The following is an 18,145-nucleotide window of genomic DNA, read 5'->3' as shown; positions in this document are numbered from 1 at the left end:
CACCCAAAAATTTGGCTTATGTGCATAATGTTGGCTGTTTTATGCTTTCTGAGCCATAGAAATTGTAACAGCCACTTCTTCCAAAACACGTTGGATGTGGTGGGCTCTGGCTCGGAGTCGGATGAGGCCATCTCCAACAAGAATGTTGGGACAGGAATGGGCATCTTACTGGAGCGGGGGCAGACAGGTGGTGAAGCGGTTAACTCAACCGATTATGTTGTCTGTGCTGGACTTTAAGGGGCCGGGATGAGGTGTTACTGGCACAGCATCTTTCTTTACGAAAAAAAAAAACTTTTATCATAAATTTTAGTCGCCTAAGGAGGAGTAGGATAGCCTTCAAGGTGCGGTTTCACACATGGTAAATGCCTGATTTATTTTTCCGACCAACATTCAGCAAAGAAGAATACTAGGCTCAGACCCGAAGGCCCGCCCTACTCTGCCTCTGATTGGCTCATACCATGGTATTCTTCTTCGCTGTATGCTGGTGAGGGGAAAAAAACATAATGCTACACACATAGACAGACTAGCTAAATGGTAGGCGCACTGGTGCAACCAAGGGGTATTTTTGGTCGCACTTCATATACTTTTGGTTGCATCATCGCAAGCTGGAGCTCTGAGCAATACATTACTACCACAGCACAAAATAATACTCTTGGCAGCTCTGCTTATCAAGACGTCACACTGAACTTAAACGGAATTGCAGGACTGAGTATTTGTAAAAATTAGGGTAGTATGTCTGAAGTGTCCCAGTACAGTTGAGAAACATCACTGACAAATCCTCTCGAGATTACAAATCAATTGGTTGGAAGTCATTAAAGGAATGCCCCAATGTTTTGTTTTTTTAACAGTATCTCGGCATATTCTAATTATAAGAATAAAACAGCTAGCTGCAATCAGTGAGGCTACTCGTTTAAAAACAGCACACCAAGTTCAGTGCATGATGGACTATCCATATGGTAATGACATGGAGACATCATTTAGTATAGCAATACTCTCCTCTTCCACTTGGGCAGATTGATAAATCTAGGGGTGGGTTTGGTGGTAGATGCCATCATACATTTGCCAATTAGGATGTATGGGCATAAGTTTTGTGCCATGTCATACACACTAGTGCATGACATGGTGATGTCAGATGGAGAGTGAACAGGCGGAGAACGAATGGTGACTCTGGTAAATGTTTCGGCATGAGTGTGTTTGTATGTCAGACCCTTAACATAATTGTTGAGGGAATATCATAACTTTAAGCCTCTTAACCCAATATTAAATAATGTATTGTACTGCAACTGAGTTTTGAAACGCAAAGAAATATCAAGCACGTCTTAAAATGGGGACACATTCCAGGATATGAGGGAGCATTCCAGATGTGATCTGCATGAGCACAGTGCACTGTGAATAAATCAAATCATCATCATTAAATCAAAGATGTGGTTTCATTAGTAAAATCAGAGAAAGAGATAGAGGAAATTGAAGAAACAAGGGTGTTAGTTTTCTGATAGAATTCACAATGACATAAGCTGCTTTGTTATGCCATTTTTGACACAATACCTCTTTAGACTTATTTTGAAGTTCTTCAGCCTCCTCTTTCAGCCTAGACTTCTCCTTCTCTAGGTCTGCGATAGCTTTGCGTAAATCTTCAGCCTCTTTGCTTGTATGAAGTCTGTCGACTTCCAGTTTTTCGACTACTGTCATTTTTTCTTTGGTGGCTATTTCAGTCTCATGAAGACGAGCGGCAATTTTATCGGCTTGTTTCTTGAACTTCTTGGCCTCCTGTTCAGCTTTGGCCTGGGCTTCACTGAGCTGAGAAACCTGGAGCTTGAGTTTTTCAGCTTCAGCTATGATCTCCAATTGCCTTTTCCTCTCTGCTTCAAGGGATTTCTGGTACTCCTCTGTTTCTTCGTCCAGCCGCTGCTGCATTAGTTGTTTATCCTCAAGCAGCTTTTGTGCCTGCTCCTGAGCCAAGTCCTTCTGCCTTTGGAGCATCTCTGCCTCAGCCTTAAGTCTAGATGCCTCTTGTATGGCCTGCATTTTCTCTTTGAGCATTTTGTCTGCAAGAGCTCGTTGCTGATTGAGGTCGTCTTCTGCAATCTGCCTTAATCGTGCGGCCTCTTGGGCTTCGACACTGAGTCTAGCAGCATCCTCTGCAAGAATTTTCAAATTTTCAGCCTCTTCCGCAAGGAATTTTTGTGTGTTGTCTTTGTCTTTCTTGATGAGGCGCTGGTTTTCCTCCTCAATTCTGATTTTCAGTTTGAGTAGTTCCTCCATCTGAACCTTGACTTTGAACAACTCCTCCTCCACCTGGGACCTTTGTTTGACAGCGTCATCGACCTCGTCCTTCAAGCGCTGCAGCTCTTCATCAAGGACAGATTTCTGGTTATCAGTTTCATCAAGCTGGAGTTTAACCTTTGTGAGCTCTTGCTCCACTTGGAACTTCTGTTTTAATGTTTGCTCTGCCAATTTTTTATGCTTTGCCATTTCAGCGTCAGCTTGTTTCTTCTGTTTTAGTGCTGCTGCTTCTGCTTGTCCCCGTTTAGCAGCCTCAAATTCTGCATCCTTCCTCAACTCCTCAGCATCCTCCTGAGCTTGGGCTTGGATGGCAGCTTCTTGCTCAGCAGCTACCCTTTGCCGCTCGGCTTCCTCTGCTTGCTGACGAAGGAGAGCTGCCTCTCTCTCTGCCTTCTCCCTGGCGGCCTCTGCTTCCTTGGCAAGCTTCTTGGCTTTCTCATACTCTGCCTTGAGCTTCTGCTGCATGATGCCATCTTCCTTCTGTTGGGCAAGGACACTTTGGACTTGCTGCTCAGCTGCATTGCATTTCAGGGATGCTTGTTGGGCCGCAACAATCTGAATTTCTGCTTCTTTGTCAGCTTCATCTTTTTGCTTTTTGGCTTCCTCGGCTTTCTTTTTCAGACGATCAAGCTCGTCCTGGGCTGCCTTGCGTTGTCTGGCTGCCTCTTCCTCTGCAGCTGCAATCTTCTTAACCTTCTCCTCTGCCTCCCTCCTCTTCTTTTCCTCCTCAAGGGCAAGCTTCCTCATTTTCTCTGCCTCCTCCTCTGCTCTGAGCTTGCTTTGTTGAGTTTCCTCTGCAATGTTTTTCAGTTTGTTTAGTTCTAGCTCCAGGTCAAGTTTTCCCGTTGAAGCCTTCTCAAAGTTGAGCTTAAGAATTCTGATTTCTTCTTCGACTACGCGCCTCTGTTTGAGTGTGTCATCCACTATTGCCTTTTGTCTTTCCATCTCAGCGTCAGATGATTGCTTGAGTTGAACGATCTTTTTCTCAATCTCTTGCTTGTGCTGGTTGGCCTGGTCTTCAAGAGCTTTCCTCTGGTAAGCCTCATCCTCCGCATGTCGCCGGAGTCGCTCATTTTCTGCCTCCTTTTCTTTCAGGGCAATTTCAGCCTCTGTTTTTAAACGAGTAGCATCACTGATTGCAGCCAGCTTCTCTTTGAGAATCCTCTCAGCCTCTGCTCTCTGACGAGCTGCCTCTTCTTCAGCGACCAGTCTCTGGTGCTTGGCCTCCTCTGCAATGGCTCTAAGCTTGCTTGCCTCCTCAGCCAGGTCCCTCATCTTAGTGGCTTCGACCTCGAGAAGCTGTTTGCTCTTCTCTGTGTTGGACATGGTCTCCTTTTCTGCCTTGGACTTGAGCTGAATGAGTATATCCATTTCACTCCTCACTTTGGCCAGTTCGTCCTCCAGCAGTTTCCTTTGTTGCTGAGCAGCCACCACTTCATTCTTTAGGCGGTAGAGTTCATCTTCAAGGAGGGATCTCTGCTGTTCTGCATTGTCAAAGTCTGCCCTGAGTCGAATCAGTTCTTGTTCGGCAGTGAGTTTCTGCTGAGCCGTGCTCTCAGCTATCTTTCTCTGCCTCTCAAGTTCTTTCTCGGCCATTTCTTTCTGCTTCAGGGCTGATTCTTCGGCTTTGGCTCTCTTTTTAGCCTCGCGCTCAGCCTCCTCCTTCTGTTTCTCAGCGTCCTCTTGGGCAAGGCTCTTTTTGTGAGCTTCTTCCTCAGCCTGGAGTCTCAGGCGGAGGGCTTCATTGGCTTTCTGCCTCCATTTTTCAAGCTCTTTTTCTGCTTCTTCCCTGGCATCTTCTGCATCTTCCTGTTGTTTCTTGAGATGTGTGGCTTGTTGCTGCAGCTGAAGGACAGCGCCGTGCTCCTGTTTGAGTGATTCCTCTAACTTTGAAGTCTTTTCCTCAAAGGAGATGTGTTTGCTCTGGAGCTCGGCGGCAGCGCTCTTCTGGGCTGCCTGGTGAGCAACCTTGATTTGTCTTTCCTTCTCAATTTCGGCTTGCTTCACTTGCCTCTCAGCCTCCTCGGCCTGCCTCCTGAGGTTTTCAAGGTCTTCCAGGGCTTTTTGCTTTTGCCTAGCAGCTTCCTTCTCTGCCTCCGATTTGCGATTGAGTTCCTCCTCCGCAATGCGCTTTTTCTGGGTCTCTTCATTGACTTGTTTGCGGAGCTTTTCGGCTTCCTCTTGGGCAGCCATCCTTTGTTTCTCAGCCTCAGCTGCTCGATCACGAAGTTGCTGGAGCTCCGATTCTGCAGTTGACTTTTGTTTTACTGTCGTCTCAAGCTGGATTCTTATGAGGCGGATTTCCTCCTCAATCTTGGACCTGCTTTGCAGAGCTTCATCCACCTGTTGACTTTTGTCCTTGATCTGTTGCTCGGACAAGTTCCTGAGCTCATGCAGTTCCAGCTGGACGTTGGATTTTTGTTTTTCTGCATCTACAGCAGCAATTTCTCTCCTGTTTACTTCTTCCTGCATTCTCAGCTTCAGCTCTTGAGCCTCTTTCTCAGCTTTGGCAATGGCCTTTGCGTGATATTCGGCTAACTGCTTCTGTTTGTCTAACTCAGCCTGCATCTTGGCCATTTTTTTCTGCTCTTCTGCTTTCATTTTCTCTGCAGCTTTCTGCATTAGTGGAAGCAAATGGTAAAGAAAGGATTATAATCAAGCATGACAGGTTAAAGGTAACACTTTACATTAACCAGCTCAAAACAGTGTGTATTTAAATTGTAATTACTATGGTAATCACAGCCTAATCACACTGGAGCATTTTAATGTACTGTATTACCCGAGCATTGTTAATGTTAATGTTAAAAATTAGCTCAGAGATCAATCACTAGATGCAATTAGATTCACAATCATCAAAGTGATGTTAAATTCACGATGCAATTAAAATAATACATATCAAGACACTTCAGGAAAAAAATAGATGGAGATGTATCAATGAATGTACGGAAACAAAATATCACTTCACAACACAGCAAGAAAATCATATGGCATGCAACTGTAGCTGTAGCCCTGACTCTGAATGATACCAATATATCATAGTCTACATTATTTGGTCAATGCTTTAAAAAAAAAATTTTAATGTTGATTTTTTTATTTCATAATAAATAATAATAATATACTGTATGATGGTGTAATAGTTTTGATGGGCAATTCATTATTCTCTAGATTGTTTCAAAAAATGTAATATTTATGTATTGTTTGCATTTACATAGACTGTCTGTGTGAAATTTGTAACAATAAAATAAGGACTAAATGTTTTATGATTAGTATTATTCACACCATTCACATAGTGTTTTTTTAATTTCATCCCATGCACTGGGGGTTCTTTAAATCACCATTTGCCACAAAGTGTAATGAAAAGGAGAGAAAGGGTCGAGGATAATAGGTTCAGATGATATCCATTAAAATACCAGTAGAAAAAAAACCAAACAGCTTAAGTAAGTTTAGGAAGCACAGTAAATTAAGTTAATAGGCTGACTATGCATAAACTTTACATAAGGGCATTAGTGACAAGGAGACAGTATGGTTATTTGAAGTTTTATATATAATGCTGATGTGAAAGAAAGAAAATCAATATGCAATGGAAAGAAACAAATGTGACACAGATGTTAGTGACAGAGGGAATCAATGAACAGCACAGAAAAATACCTGAAATACTGTGAATAATTTACCTCTTTAATGCTCAAACAAGTTAAGCATCATCATGGCAAAGCACTGGCAAGCAGTTAAGAGAAGCAAAGAAACAAATAAAACATCAGGGTTAGAATATAACGCAAAACTGTAAACTTGTGTTAATTAAGAAAAAAAAAAAGAGAGAGAGATGAAAACCATGAGAACCAGGCTCAAACAGTAGAGTCCTACTTATGATTTTGGCCGGTGGGATAAGAATGAAAGGATGAAAAAAAAAGCGAAAGAAAGAACCCCTTGTTGTAAATCTACAATGGCACAATGCACACAATTAATGGAAATGGAGTAGCTAATGCAGACCTGAACATACGCTGTATTGTATTTACTCATTTACTAGTTTTAGACGTTGAGAGTCGTGATGTCAGTGAGGCTTCCATCTGAACTATTCACTTTTGGTTCTGTATTTAGGTCGGTATATGTAATGTTCGCGCTCAAACCTCGTGCATCACATTTGTTTGGAACTATCATTTTGGTTATCTTTTTTACAAACCTTAAGTCTTGATATTATCACTACTGACGGTATAACATATTTGTTCAGCTACAGCATGCCAATGTTTCATGCATAACCAGTGCAAAGGAACTGTTTGTCACCCGTACATTAATGTCATGTAATGTATGTGTGTGTGTGTAACACAGTGAAAGGTGAGTGAGTGCGTGCGTGCGTGCAAGCATGCGGTTCAGGGATCGGCGGTGAACACGTTTGTTGGTCGGACGATTGTTTGGTCGATTGGTTAGCTTAATGTTAGAATTTAGTTTGTTTGGGATCCTCGGCCAGTTGTCACGCACCTCCTCGTCCTCCAAGCGGCGCTGCGTGTCTGTGATGAACTTGATGTACTGACTCGTCAGAGTCATCAGCTCGCTGTACCTGGTCCTCAGTGTGACGTACTGACACGGGGAGAAACAAACAGAACTTAGAAATGTGTAACTGTGTTAATGCGGCAGGGCTCCTGCAGTGTTACCAATTCAATGGGGATGTCGTCCTTAATCCACACACTCAGTGTTTTTCTAGATACTGGCTGTAAAGAATCATACCTCCTGAATAATGCTGTCAGAAGCTGAATCCAGTTTGGTTTTCTTCAAGGGAGAAGCGAGAGGCTCCACCTGAGCGTTGTAGGCCACCAGCTGAAGCTCGTAGTCCTATTGGATGAAAAAAGTCAACACAGTAGTACGACACTTTGACTCAATGCTCAAAACTACAATATCTACAATAATGAATGCAAACTTTTAACACCCACCTTGATAGTATCAATGTATGCCTTAGCATAATTCTGACACTCATCCACTCTGTCTTTGTTCTTCTCAATCTCCTCCAGCAGTTTCTGTTATGAAAAAGGGGTTCAAATAAGTTTCACAATGACTAGTTTCATGTAAGGACAGCGAAAGAATGCACAAACACGATATACCTTCTCCTGGGCGAGCTGCTCTTTCAGAGATTTGCTGTCAGTGATGGGCACGGCCTGGATCTTCTCCTGCCGCTGCTTGGCGTCACCAGTCCAGTTGATCAGCCAGTCGTAGCTCTCGCGATAGTAGCCCTGCTGGCGACCAAGCTGCTCGAGCTCCCTCTGGCGGAGGTCGATCTGCGTGAACACGGCCTTCCAGCGGTCCTGAAGGCTCGTGCGGAGTTGGCGGTAGTGGTCCAGCTCGGCGTCGCGCTCGCTGTGCACACGGGACATCTTGTCACTCACGGCGGAGGCTTTCTTCAGCTCCTCCTCCAGGGAATCAAACACCGGCTGTTCACCCTCAGCCTCGACCCGCATTTTCTGTGTGAAAAAAAAAAAAAAGAGGCAGTGAGCAAGCATGGTTGAAATTACTGAGGAATAAAGGATAAATATCCCTGAATTAAAATTTCTGAGAAGTGAGACTTTGTATGCAGTTTACCTTCAGCTTTGCTCTATAATTCTCTACTTCCTTGACATCACTGGGCACAGTGTGGACCTCACGCAGGCAGTCCTCGTACTGCTTGAGAACTCCCTCGGCGCCCTGTGTGTTTCGGATGACCATTTCCACCGTCTTCAGCCTGGGACACGAAAACAATTAACGTAAGTAAAATAAAGGAGTGTGACATAGGAAACCGGTCGCTCGCGAGAGCGAGTGGCGGGGGACTCACTTCTCGAGATAAACGGAGGACAGCTGGTTGGCGTGATCCATCTTCTGCACTGTGAGGTCAAGCTCGGAGCGCAGCACAGGAGCTGAGGCGGACTGCTGGGGGGAGGCCAAGACCTCTTGTGTCCTCACGGTCACCTTGTCGAGGTCCTTCTTCAGGCCATCGAGCTCCACCTGGACTTTCTGTGCAAACGACGAAAGACGGCAAGAGTCAACGATGCCGTTTGTCAAGAGTCTTAACCTCACTGAGATTTAAGATACTTGCAATGTGACTGGCAATGTGCTGGAGGAAACCTTTAAACTTTAAAAGGACATGTGTTATGATGATCAAATTTTAATCTACTCTCTAGTCTCAGCGGGGACAATGGCTGTAGGAAGGAGGCCCGCAGGCTTCACTGAACAGCGTACAAATTCTCGAAGCAGTTGCGACTCTCTGCTGTATTTGTGCACTTCAAACCTACAACGATTGCAGCTCACACTCACACTTTCACCACTTTTCAATTGCACAACTATTTCATTTTTAATTAACCTTATCTTCGTTGGTTTCTTCTTTGTCAAGGGGTTTGTCTTTGCCTCAAAGATCACTGGGTTCTAAAGGCTCATATTCTAGATGTTTGTCTCTCCAAAGATGTTGGTTCGTTAAGTTTACAGTACAGTATATGAAAACCAGTCTAGTTCCTGAAAGTTATACCTAGGGCTGCAACTAACGATTATTTTCATAATTGTTTAATCTGTCTATTATTTTTCTAGATTAATCGATTAGTTGTTTGGTCCATAAAATGGTGAAAAAATTTGTGAAAAATGTCAATAGTGTTTCCCAAACATGATCATTTGTTTTATCCACACACCAAAGATATTTAGTTTACTGTCATAGAGGAGCAAAGAAACCAGAAAATATTAACATTTACAAAGCTGAAATGAGAGAATTTTGACTTTTTTGATGTTTTTTATGATAATTATGCCAACGTCTCAAACTTAATATGACGGGAATATGTTTTTTTTAAAATGTCATACTACTGTTTCTACACATGACAGACGACTGTACCTTCTGCTCCGTTGTCCTCTGAACGCATTCTTTCAGAGGCTCCTTTTCCATGGGTTTGCGTACGCGAGCCACGGTGCGAGCCTCGCAGTCCTCGATGTGCAGACGCAGGTCCTTGACCTCGGAGATGAAGTTCTTACACAGAGACTCGTTCTGTTGACCTGCGTGTAGTAGAAACACACAATAGTTTAGAATCACCAGAACAAAAAAAAAGTCTATTGGGCTCAAAGGCGAGCTTGAAAGACTGGGAGGCCGAGAATGGAGACATACAGAAGAGATTAAAAAATAACCATAGGAGATAAAAGTTTTATGTTTATGATTTGTTTGTTTTCTGTAATCACATTCTCAGTCCCACGTTCCACCGCGTTGCATTTAAGCTTCACTGTGCAGGCGGCTGTTCGTGTGTTGTGTCTCAAACGCGCACAGCCACATATTCACTCCATGTACAGCATTGAGTTCACAGCAAGTATTTCCTGCCAAAGTAGTCACACCATGATGTATTATGTGGCTGCATGACAACAACAACAAAAAAAGCATAACAGACTGTAGCCTAACACACAACACGTGTTCCAATTGGAGCAGCTCTGCGAAAAATAAAAATAAAAATAAAGGCAATCTGCCAACCAAACAGCATGCAGTCACACTGGACTCTAATTGAAAACACTAATATCTAAAAACCTCACACAAGCGTGTACACACACACGAGTTGGTGAGCTGAAGCTTCCACTTGCTTGGAATCACTCACCTTTGAGCCTAACAACCATGTGTCCTGAAAGGTGAATTGACATCATAGAGTTGCGATAAACTCATTGTATATTCCCTTGATATATCCAGGAATAATATTAAAAAAATAATAACTAGTAACTAGTTGTTTAGAGAAAACTTTTTAGTTTGTTTTTACCTTTCTCCATGGAGCGAAGCAGGCTGTCGAAGTGCTGGGTCGACTTGGTGTAGTCCTCCTCGATCTGCATGCGGTCGTCCGGGGCAAAGAGCTGCGAGTCCTGGCTGTCGCGCATGTAGTCCTGGTAGTGGAGCTCCAGGTTCCTCATCAACAGCCTGTATTCCTCTGATTTCATGGACTTTAACTGCACAGGATGGAGAACAAGAAAAAAGAAACGGGGTGGGTTAAAGGAGGCACGACGTTTTACTGTAGGTGGAGCTCCACTTCACACTGTGAAGAGGGTGATGCTGTAATTGCATTGAACTATATATTTTTGGTATGAAAGCAGGTTGTTTTATACAGACAAACATACAAATGACTGCTTAATTGTTTTCTCGTGCCCTCTTCCGTTACAAACAAATCATCCTGAAGTAACTGAATTAGAGAGTGATGAAAATGACACCTAAAGGCAGTTGGTGTAATCTTATTTTCTGAGTAAAGCTGGCTGAGGTCAGGACTGCATGTTGTTTTTCCCCCCCAGTTAAATGCCCCGCAACTTTTATCTGGCATGTACAGGTGATAGTACCCACCGTGGTGATGTTCCAGGATCGTATCTGTGTGAAGTCTCTCATCAGGTACTGCCAAGACAGCAGGCTCTTCATGTTGATGTGGAGCGTCTGCCACATGGTCACCATCTGCTGATGACCCCCGTCCAGACTGGAGTGGCACAGGGATGCAAACAGACAGTGTAAGAAGATGGATAAAGACGGAGTACATCTGAATTAACACCGTTAAGTATGCGGCGTCGGATATTGGACACTGTCGAAAGAGACAGTGCGGGAATGGACCTTCCTTCGCTGGTTACCAATTTGCGTTTGGCCATCTCTCGAAAAAAGTCTGGTTACAAGACGACTAATCAAATCTCCCGAGGCAGCAATTGTTGTGCGATCACAAGACCTTGTGTCGAACAAACCCCCTGCGCCTCAGGAGTCCAGGGAAATGTTTTCAAAACCGTAAATAAAATCTGTGCTTTCATTCGAATAAAATGATCCTGTTGATCCAAGTCACTATCATAATCCCTTTGTGCTGTAAAACTACAAGCAAACCCACAGAGGTAATATTCTGGTAGTTGGATTGAACTACAGTGTATCTAAACACCCGCAAGACTGTCGCACAGGTGACTCATTCTGTTTTCTTTTACTCTGTTCCCACCTGGAGACACCGTCCAACGCCTCCTTGTTGACCGGCGGTACAATGAAGCAGACAGAAGGCACCACGGCCTCGTGTCCAGAGTGGTTCAGCACCTTCCACTTGAAGGGCTGGGAGTTGTTGAGCAGAGCGCACTCGTCTCCCTTGTGGACGGTGATCTGAAACATGAGTCCATGAGTTGAGATAGTGGCCTCGAAGGGGGCATAACTCTGCCTTTTTAACTGTTATTGACTAGAAATGGCTGCGCAGTGAGTCAGTGTAGGGGTTCGTTCTCACCTCCTGCTGCTTGAAGTCACAGACAGCCTGAATGGGCAGTTTGCCCTTGATGGAGGTGGTGGGGTTACGCGGCTTCAGCTGGATGATGGACTTGGCTCTCTTGTTCAGGCCAGTCACCAGGGTCTTGAATTCATTCAGCTGCTCCTTCTCATCCTGTTGGGAAGAACAGAAGTCAAACTGAATTAGGGTAAAATAATCAAAACATTTCTAATGTTACATGTACAACCCTAACTCGATTCCTATTGTACCTTATACATTTGTTATGAAGTTCAAAATTCCGCAAGCGAGCAATAATTCATCTCATTCAGGCGTCGGTTACTTACCACAGCGTCCTGCAGCAGGTCCTCCAGCCGCGTGGTGGTCGTAGAGCGATCGCAGCTGTATTTCTTTTTCATGTTCTCTTGCATCTTCTTCATCTTGTCCTGAGCCTCTTTGACATCTGCAAAGAACTGCGGGGGAAAAACCGTGACATAAAATGAGACGCTCAGTTCTGGGAAAGTGGCTGCATGTTCACTGAAGGGTCGTTGAAATTTCGGGTTCTGTACCTGGTAGTAGGCTGTGTTTTCTTTGAGATGAGCCTCAATACAGCAACACAGCTGGAGGATCCAGCTCCACTGAGTCTGCAGCGCAGCCGTGAAGGCCTGCCATAGAAAAAAAGAGGACATGATCAAATCGGATTAGTTGAGGATTCGCTCAGTAGATTTAAATACTGTGTGTGGATTTTTTACTGGAATAATGACCTCGACTGTCGGCTTGCCGGGATGTCCATCCCTGACAAGTTTGTCTCCCAAGGTCTGGATATCATTGATCTTCTTCTCCCTCAGCTCCAGCTCTCGCATGAGACCCTGAAGAACCCAAACAGACACAATTTAAATTACAACCCTGGGACGGAAAACGCTTATTCATTTAATTTTTTTTTTTTAATCTAAAAACAACGAGGTAGGTGTTAAGGCAAAAATAATTAAGAACGCACAGAGTAGTTGTCTTTCTTAGCAGTCACGTTGGTGTTTCTGTCGCTCCAGTCAAAGTTGACCTCCTCCTCTTCCTTGTCGTTCAACCACATCAGTTCCTTGGTGGAGGCGGTGACAAAGGCGTGGAGGGAATCCAAGTTCCTCAGGCGGGACTTGGAAGAGTTCTGAAAGAAAGCAACAACCCAAAAATCTGAATTTGAAAAGCTACTGTGCAAATACAACTTAAAACATTGCCCTCATGTACAAAGACAAGTTATATAAATATTTTAGTAGTAGAAATACTCACCAGTAGTTTGCCGTACTGAAGGTCCAGTTTACCCAGGTATTCTCTGTATGAGCCCTTGCTGACAGGAGACAGCTTCGTCTGCGGAACATGCAATACGCAACACGGGTTACCTTTAAAATCGACAGCACAAAACTGGACAACATGTAATCCTCTGCAGTGGGCCCTCATGACTGCACTACCTCGTCGGCCCTGGCCCGTTCAATCTTGGACCGGAAGTCCTCCACGGTCTGGTGCAGGCCCCTGTGGCTGCCCAGCTGGGACTCCACGGAGGGCAGATCAGTTCCCCACTCGGAGTCATCAATGCGCCGCTGATTCTCCACCACCCAGGCCAGCAGGTCTTGAACGTAGCGCAGGGTCACGTCATCCATCTCCGGCCGAACCTTCATGGTGGACTGCTGGGAGCTTATCACGTTAGAACGGGCAGTGGTTACCGTGGTTACAGAAGTCTTCAGGCGAAGGTTGTAGTCACTGCGCAAGTTCACCAGGCGCTCGTGGATGCGGTACACCCTGTGGACATTAGAGACACATCTTACTTCATGGCTTGACAAGATGTCATTAAAAATTATTTTGTATAAAAGGGTATCGTCTTAAAAGTTCCCTTGAATGTAATACACATGGCACCCACTTGCGGTACATCTGTTCAGCCTGAGGGTGGCGCCCGTCCTTGAGTATCTGAACGTCGTTGAAGAGCAGGCGGATCATTTTGTCGGCCTTGTCCAGCTCCCTCTCCACTTCTGCCGTGTGCTGAGCTGGTTTCCCCGCATTCAGCAGACGGATATCCTGAAGGGGTGAGTAGGCCAATAACAAATATCAAGTTTCATCTCCTTTCGGGAAAAGCCTTTGTAGCTTTGGGAACTCATAACAGGGGTGTAATATTTCTAATGTTACACCTGAATTGGACTCACCGACTGCAGCAGGGTCTCCAGGTGGCTGAGTTGCTCCTCACTTAAAGTGGACTCCATCTGGACTTTACTGACAATCCTCTGGAGTCTTTCAAGTCTGGATTAAATGAAATATCATTAAATGAAATTAATAATATCTGACAGACAATTTGAAGTTTGCAGGGAAAAAAAAGAATAAACTGTATAGTAGTTTTCTAATTCAGCATTTTCGATTTTTTTAAACACATAACAGTGCTGAAAAAACAAAACTTGAATTACATTGTAGACTAGCAAACGCTGCAGATCACATTCAATGCCATATCTCAAATTAAGGTTCCAGCTACTGGACCGACGGCTCTTACGTCTAAGGAAAACCCTCAGAGTGAGACAGGAAATGTCTTAGTTTTGTTGACAAAGATGGCCAGTCTACTCATTCAGTCATTCCACTTCTCTGAACCATAAACAAGGGTGTTGGACGACCCGACAGTCTTGTGACACGACCCATCTCGTCTGCCAGGCATGAAGCAACACATCTTTGAGACGAATAGACTGAAACATCTACGACGTCTCATCCAGTTTTGGACCGAATAATATTTTTGTGTCCAATGATGAGGAACATTTCTCCCTCATTTTTTTGTTTCATCCCAGCGCACAGAACAACAAGAGGGAGAGTGTTTTTTCCCCACTCAGTGTTTGTCTTAAAATCAACTTGAAATCTAATCTAGCGCAAAATCTATAATTATATAATTTTTCACAGTTGAGACATTTTGGTCAACGGTTAATAAAAATATATAAATTATTTTTGTTGTTTCACCTTCTTATTTTCTACATCCATTGGCTGTAGAATGCATTGTGATCACAGTTAATGATTCAAAATAATATCAGATTCAACACATGCCACTGTCCTAACCTCTCGAACTCTGTCCTCAGCAGTCGCTCTCTCTCAAGGATGGCAACATGAAGTCGACCCCACTCTTTCTCCACATCGATGGGATGGTAGCCCGGGGGGACCTTCACCTGGCCAGTGTGCACAGCACTCTGCGGGGCAGGTGGAAGTATAATAAATAAGTCATCATGGTTTTTGAATAGTAGACAATAGAAAACAATATAATACAAAAGAACTCGGGGGTCTGGGTCGGCTTGCCTCAAGGGACTGGTAGATGTGTTTAGTCCGGATCTTGTCAGACTCTTTCACCGGCAGCTCTGTCTCTTTGAACTTCAAGAACTGGCGCCACAGAAGCTACAGGGAAAAATACACAAAATGAACATTCTATAAAAGCAATTTCTAAAATGTCATTTGTTCCTGAAGAGTTTTCTGTGACACGGTGCTCACAGTGAAACCTCGACTTTACTCGTATGCCGGACACATCATTATGTTGCCGTCTTGTGTTTTTATGTATGTACTGTTACATCACTGTGGAATCCTAATTTCCTAAATAGGATGAGTCTATTTGAGTAACACATCACACTGCAGTCCTAATGGCCTGCATACGTCGAGGTAACATCCTCTGAGAGCAGCATTCATTCTTTCCCGTGACCCGGTGTGGATTAAATTGAGCTCACCATGAACCAAACAACGTCCCTGCACATGTAACCAAATGAAAGACTGTTACTCAACCTCTAACCTGACTTTTGCTTTGATCGGTGTTTTTTAAGATGTGCTGATGCTGCTGGTAATAAGACTTCAAAAGACAATTGCGATGAAAAAATATTCAAGTCACGCTATGTTTTTGTTGTGTAGCACTGACAGGGAGTGGCACGGCGGTAATTCTCCTGAGGATTAGGTCCAACATTATCTGCCTTTTGGCTGCATTTTCCCAGCGCCGCCCCACCCACAGTACAACAATGTCTGGGAACAGAGTTTATTCTGTCTGCTCACAGCCAGACATAATTTAAAAAAAAAAAAATTCTTTGATCCGACCAGATGGCCATCAACACATTTTCCCATACTTATATTATTAAGACATGCACCATTTTTTATTTAGTAACAGGAGAAGCATTATTTTATAACTACTCGTGCTTTTCAGTGCAGCTCAACTGCAATAACAACAACACAGCTCATAACTAAGACAAATTTCTGGCCTATAGGAGCCTAGTAATCACGTATCATCGGCATATCAGCTCACCTCTATCTCCTCATAGCTGGCGGGGAACTTCCTCTCCTCAAAGATCATGACATGGTGGCGGATCCACTGGAGAATAATGGTCACCAGCTCGTAGTACTCCTGCCAGCGCAGCTCCAGCTCCTGCAGCAGACACAGCAGAAAAGATATAGCTGAGTTTTGAAAAAAGAAAAAGAAACAGAAGGACTCTTCTTCTTCTTCTACTTCTTCCGTGTCTCCATGTTCGACCGCTCACACGCCCCGCCAAACCCAATTAGCCAGCAACAATCTAGGTCTTGTGTGAATGGACAAGGAGGCAGCGAGCGGAGACGGCGTTGATGATGGAGGCAGTGGACAGAGGACACAATGGTGGGAGATGGACAGACGGACGCATGTTTCTCCAGTTCGCCCGGACTCCGTGTGCACTCATACCCACGTTTGTAAGGACCTTCATTACAAAATATGTTAAAATTCATCCGAATTCTACATTTACATTAGTCCAGTTTAAGACTCCATTTACACCTGGCATTAAGAAGGTGTTTCATATCCTTTTCATGAGATTGAACTTTTGAGATTCACATTTACTACTGGTATTAAAATGTGTCTTTAGTGTCCACATTCAGATCCGATTGAGATCTGATTGCTTGGTCCAGCTCACATCACGTCCCCCTCTTTTGTGTAGGTGGTCGTTTTTTGTATATCTGCGCAAACGACGGAAAAACATAAGAGGAAGATGGTATCCATCGATGCGTTATTGTGTTTGCTCATCGATCGGTCCCGTCGGTGTCTTGAATAACCTGAAGATTGGGTTGAGGACTGCTTTGTGTGCTTACTGGCTAATGGCTGCTGGCTGCCACGCTGCTGCTACCTCACTTGTTTTGAACAGTCGCATGTGATTACTTTTCCCAACCCACATAGCTTTTTTTCATGCGTCCGTGAGTTGGTTTGGCTGATCGGATCGCAAATCTGTCCACAGTGCGTCTTTAGTTGTTTGCAATCTGATCACCCAAACGTTTAAGTGTCAGGTGTACGTGGTGTTTTATTAGAGATGAAACGCGCAGACATGCCTTTAGTCTTGTGAGTGAATTTTTGTACAAATTGATATACAGTGTGTTTTGTGGAAAGAGATATTGTCTGACACATTGGCCTGTCCCTTTTGGTTTCTGCTGAGTAAACACCACAGGCTGCTAATTTCGTGATACTTGGTTTCACAAGACTTCAATTTCGTTTTGAACGAGGGTTATGATTAGAGAAACACTCCACAAATAAGCTCATTTACTCCTAAGCAGAGTCACAAGCCACGACACCAGCCACAAAGCATGTTCTGCTCACATTAGATGCGCGGGCTTCGTGAACGTCAGCGCGAGGCATGGCGTCGTACAAGGATGATACGTAGGTGATGATGGACTTCTCATCAGGGTGGGGGACATCAACATCTGAAAGGATGCGATGAAATTGAGTTATTATGCCTTCACGTAGTTTCAGCTTACACATATGCAGGCAGTAGGTAACTTGTAGAAATATTATAGCATAACACACCAAAAATGCAGAATGGAACTAGGGCTAAACAATTCATCTATTGAAATGTAATATGGCCAAGTATAATATCCAAATCTCAGAGGCTTTAATCTATAATATAACAAATGAAGCACAGTGGTTCTTCCATGATGTTCTCAAGATGTAAGGAAACATGCTGTTTTGCTTTAAAATTAAGTATGGTGTGTCAGTAAAAACTGAATTGTGGACATTTGGCCAGTCTTACCCTCGGGGTCCAGGAGGCGCGTCACTCCCAGGTCTCTCTCAGCCACATTGAAGGCCTGTTCCAGGTTCTCCACGTTGGTCTGTCGGTAAACTTTGCCCATGTCGACGAGTCTGGGACTGGATGAACAGAAAAAATGGACAAGAGATCAGTGAGAGGGGCGAGTCAACCGTTACTGACCTTTAATCTGCATTGTACGGGCTTAAGTTTTTATTAAAAGTACCCATTGTTTTAATACTGCCATTGCATATACTATATAATGGAAATATACAGTACAGTATATATCACTCAAAAAAAAAATCAAGAGGTCTGTGTGGGCCAGCTCACTCCAATGTTATGAAACTGAATATATTTGCAGCGGTGGACGCGCTTTTATAGGCTGGAACAGGCCAGGAACTGCTCACTTTCTGACATACCAGCACCTGGCTTTTTTTTTTTTTGTCCTCTGGGTATCAGACTCTGGCAGATGTCAGAGCCATCTATAGGTGGAATGAAATTTAGGGCGGCTAACTTAATCAAAGATGACACAATTGCAGCCAGCAGCCAGCCACGACTTGACTCCCGGGAGAGACACATGTTCACGACTGAACGACCGACTGCATCAGTGTCATAACTTACAGCGGGTTTTAGATTCATTATTGTACAAAATCCACATTTCATGTAAGA

General features: G+C 43.9%; 1 protein-coding gene across 29 annotated transcripts in view; it reads right to left on the bottom strand.

The window, feature by feature from the left end:
- LOC118310757 (plectin-like) overlaps positions 1 to 18,145 on the bottom strand; it is a 122,178-nt gene that overhangs the window by 8,878 nt on the left and 95,155 nt on the right. For 17 of the 29 annotated variants that reach the window (XM_047333448.1, XM_047333446.1, XM_047333451.1 and 14 more), the window contains 26 exons: positions 17,483 to 17,598; positions 17,053 to 17,156; positions 15,745 to 15,864; positions 14,763 to 14,858; positions 14,529 to 14,656; positions 13,643 to 13,736; positions 13,363 to 13,517; positions 12,917 to 13,244; positions 12,738 to 12,824; positions 12,454 to 12,615; positions 12,221 to 12,325; positions 12,026 to 12,121; positions 11,804 to 11,929; positions 11,481 to 11,633; positions 11,208 to 11,362; positions 10,586 to 10,712; positions 10,017 to 10,200; positions 9,861 to 9,884; positions 9,119 to 9,276; positions 8,078 to 8,256; positions 7,849 to 7,987; positions 7,374 to 7,730; positions 7,206 to 7,289; positions 7,003 to 7,107; positions 6,757 to 6,855; positions 1,546 to 4,899 (listed from right to left, as the gene is read on the bottom strand). In XM_047333448.1, the coding sequence (XP_047189404.1) occupies positions 1,546 to 4,899; positions 6,757 to 6,855; positions 7,003 to 7,107; positions 7,206 to 7,289; positions 7,374 to 7,730; positions 7,849 to 7,987; positions 8,078 to 8,256; positions 9,119 to 9,276; positions 9,861 to 9,884; positions 10,017 to 10,200; positions 10,586 to 10,712; positions 11,208 to 11,362; positions 11,481 to 11,633; positions 11,804 to 11,929; positions 12,026 to 12,121; positions 12,221 to 12,325; positions 12,454 to 12,615; positions 12,738 to 12,824; positions 12,917 to 13,244; positions 13,363 to 13,517; positions 13,643 to 13,736; positions 14,529 to 14,656; positions 14,763 to 14,858; positions 15,745 to 15,864; positions 17,053 to 17,156; positions 17,483 to 17,598 (6,835 nt within the window). The remainder of the gene's footprint in view (positions 1 to 1,545; positions 4,900 to 6,756; positions 6,856 to 7,002; positions 7,108 to 7,205; positions 7,290 to 7,373; positions 7,731 to 7,848; positions 7,988 to 8,077; positions 8,257 to 9,118; positions 9,277 to 9,860; positions 9,885 to 10,016; positions 10,201 to 10,585; positions 10,713 to 11,207; positions 11,363 to 11,480; positions 11,634 to 11,803; positions 11,930 to 12,025; positions 12,122 to 12,220; positions 12,326 to 12,453; positions 12,616 to 12,737; positions 12,825 to 12,916; positions 13,245 to 13,362; positions 13,518 to 13,642; positions 13,737 to 14,528; positions 14,657 to 14,762; positions 14,859 to 15,744; positions 15,865 to 17,052; positions 17,157 to 17,482; positions 17,599 to 18,145) is intronic. The other 12 variants (XM_047333452.1, XM_047333440.1, XM_047333441.1 and 9 more) reach the window with 4 other exon arrangements.

The sequence above is a fragment of the Scophthalmus maximus genome, chromosome 1 (genome assembly GCF_022379125.1).
Source record: "Scophthalmus maximus strain ysfricsl-2021 chromosome 1, ASM2237912v1, whole genome shotgun sequence".
In the NCBI taxonomy this organism is placed as follows: domain Eukaryota; kingdom Metazoa; phylum Chordata; class Actinopteri; order Pleuronectiformes; family Scophthalmidae; genus Scophthalmus; species Scophthalmus maximus.
This window is presented reverse-complemented; position numbering and strand designations above follow the sequence as displayed.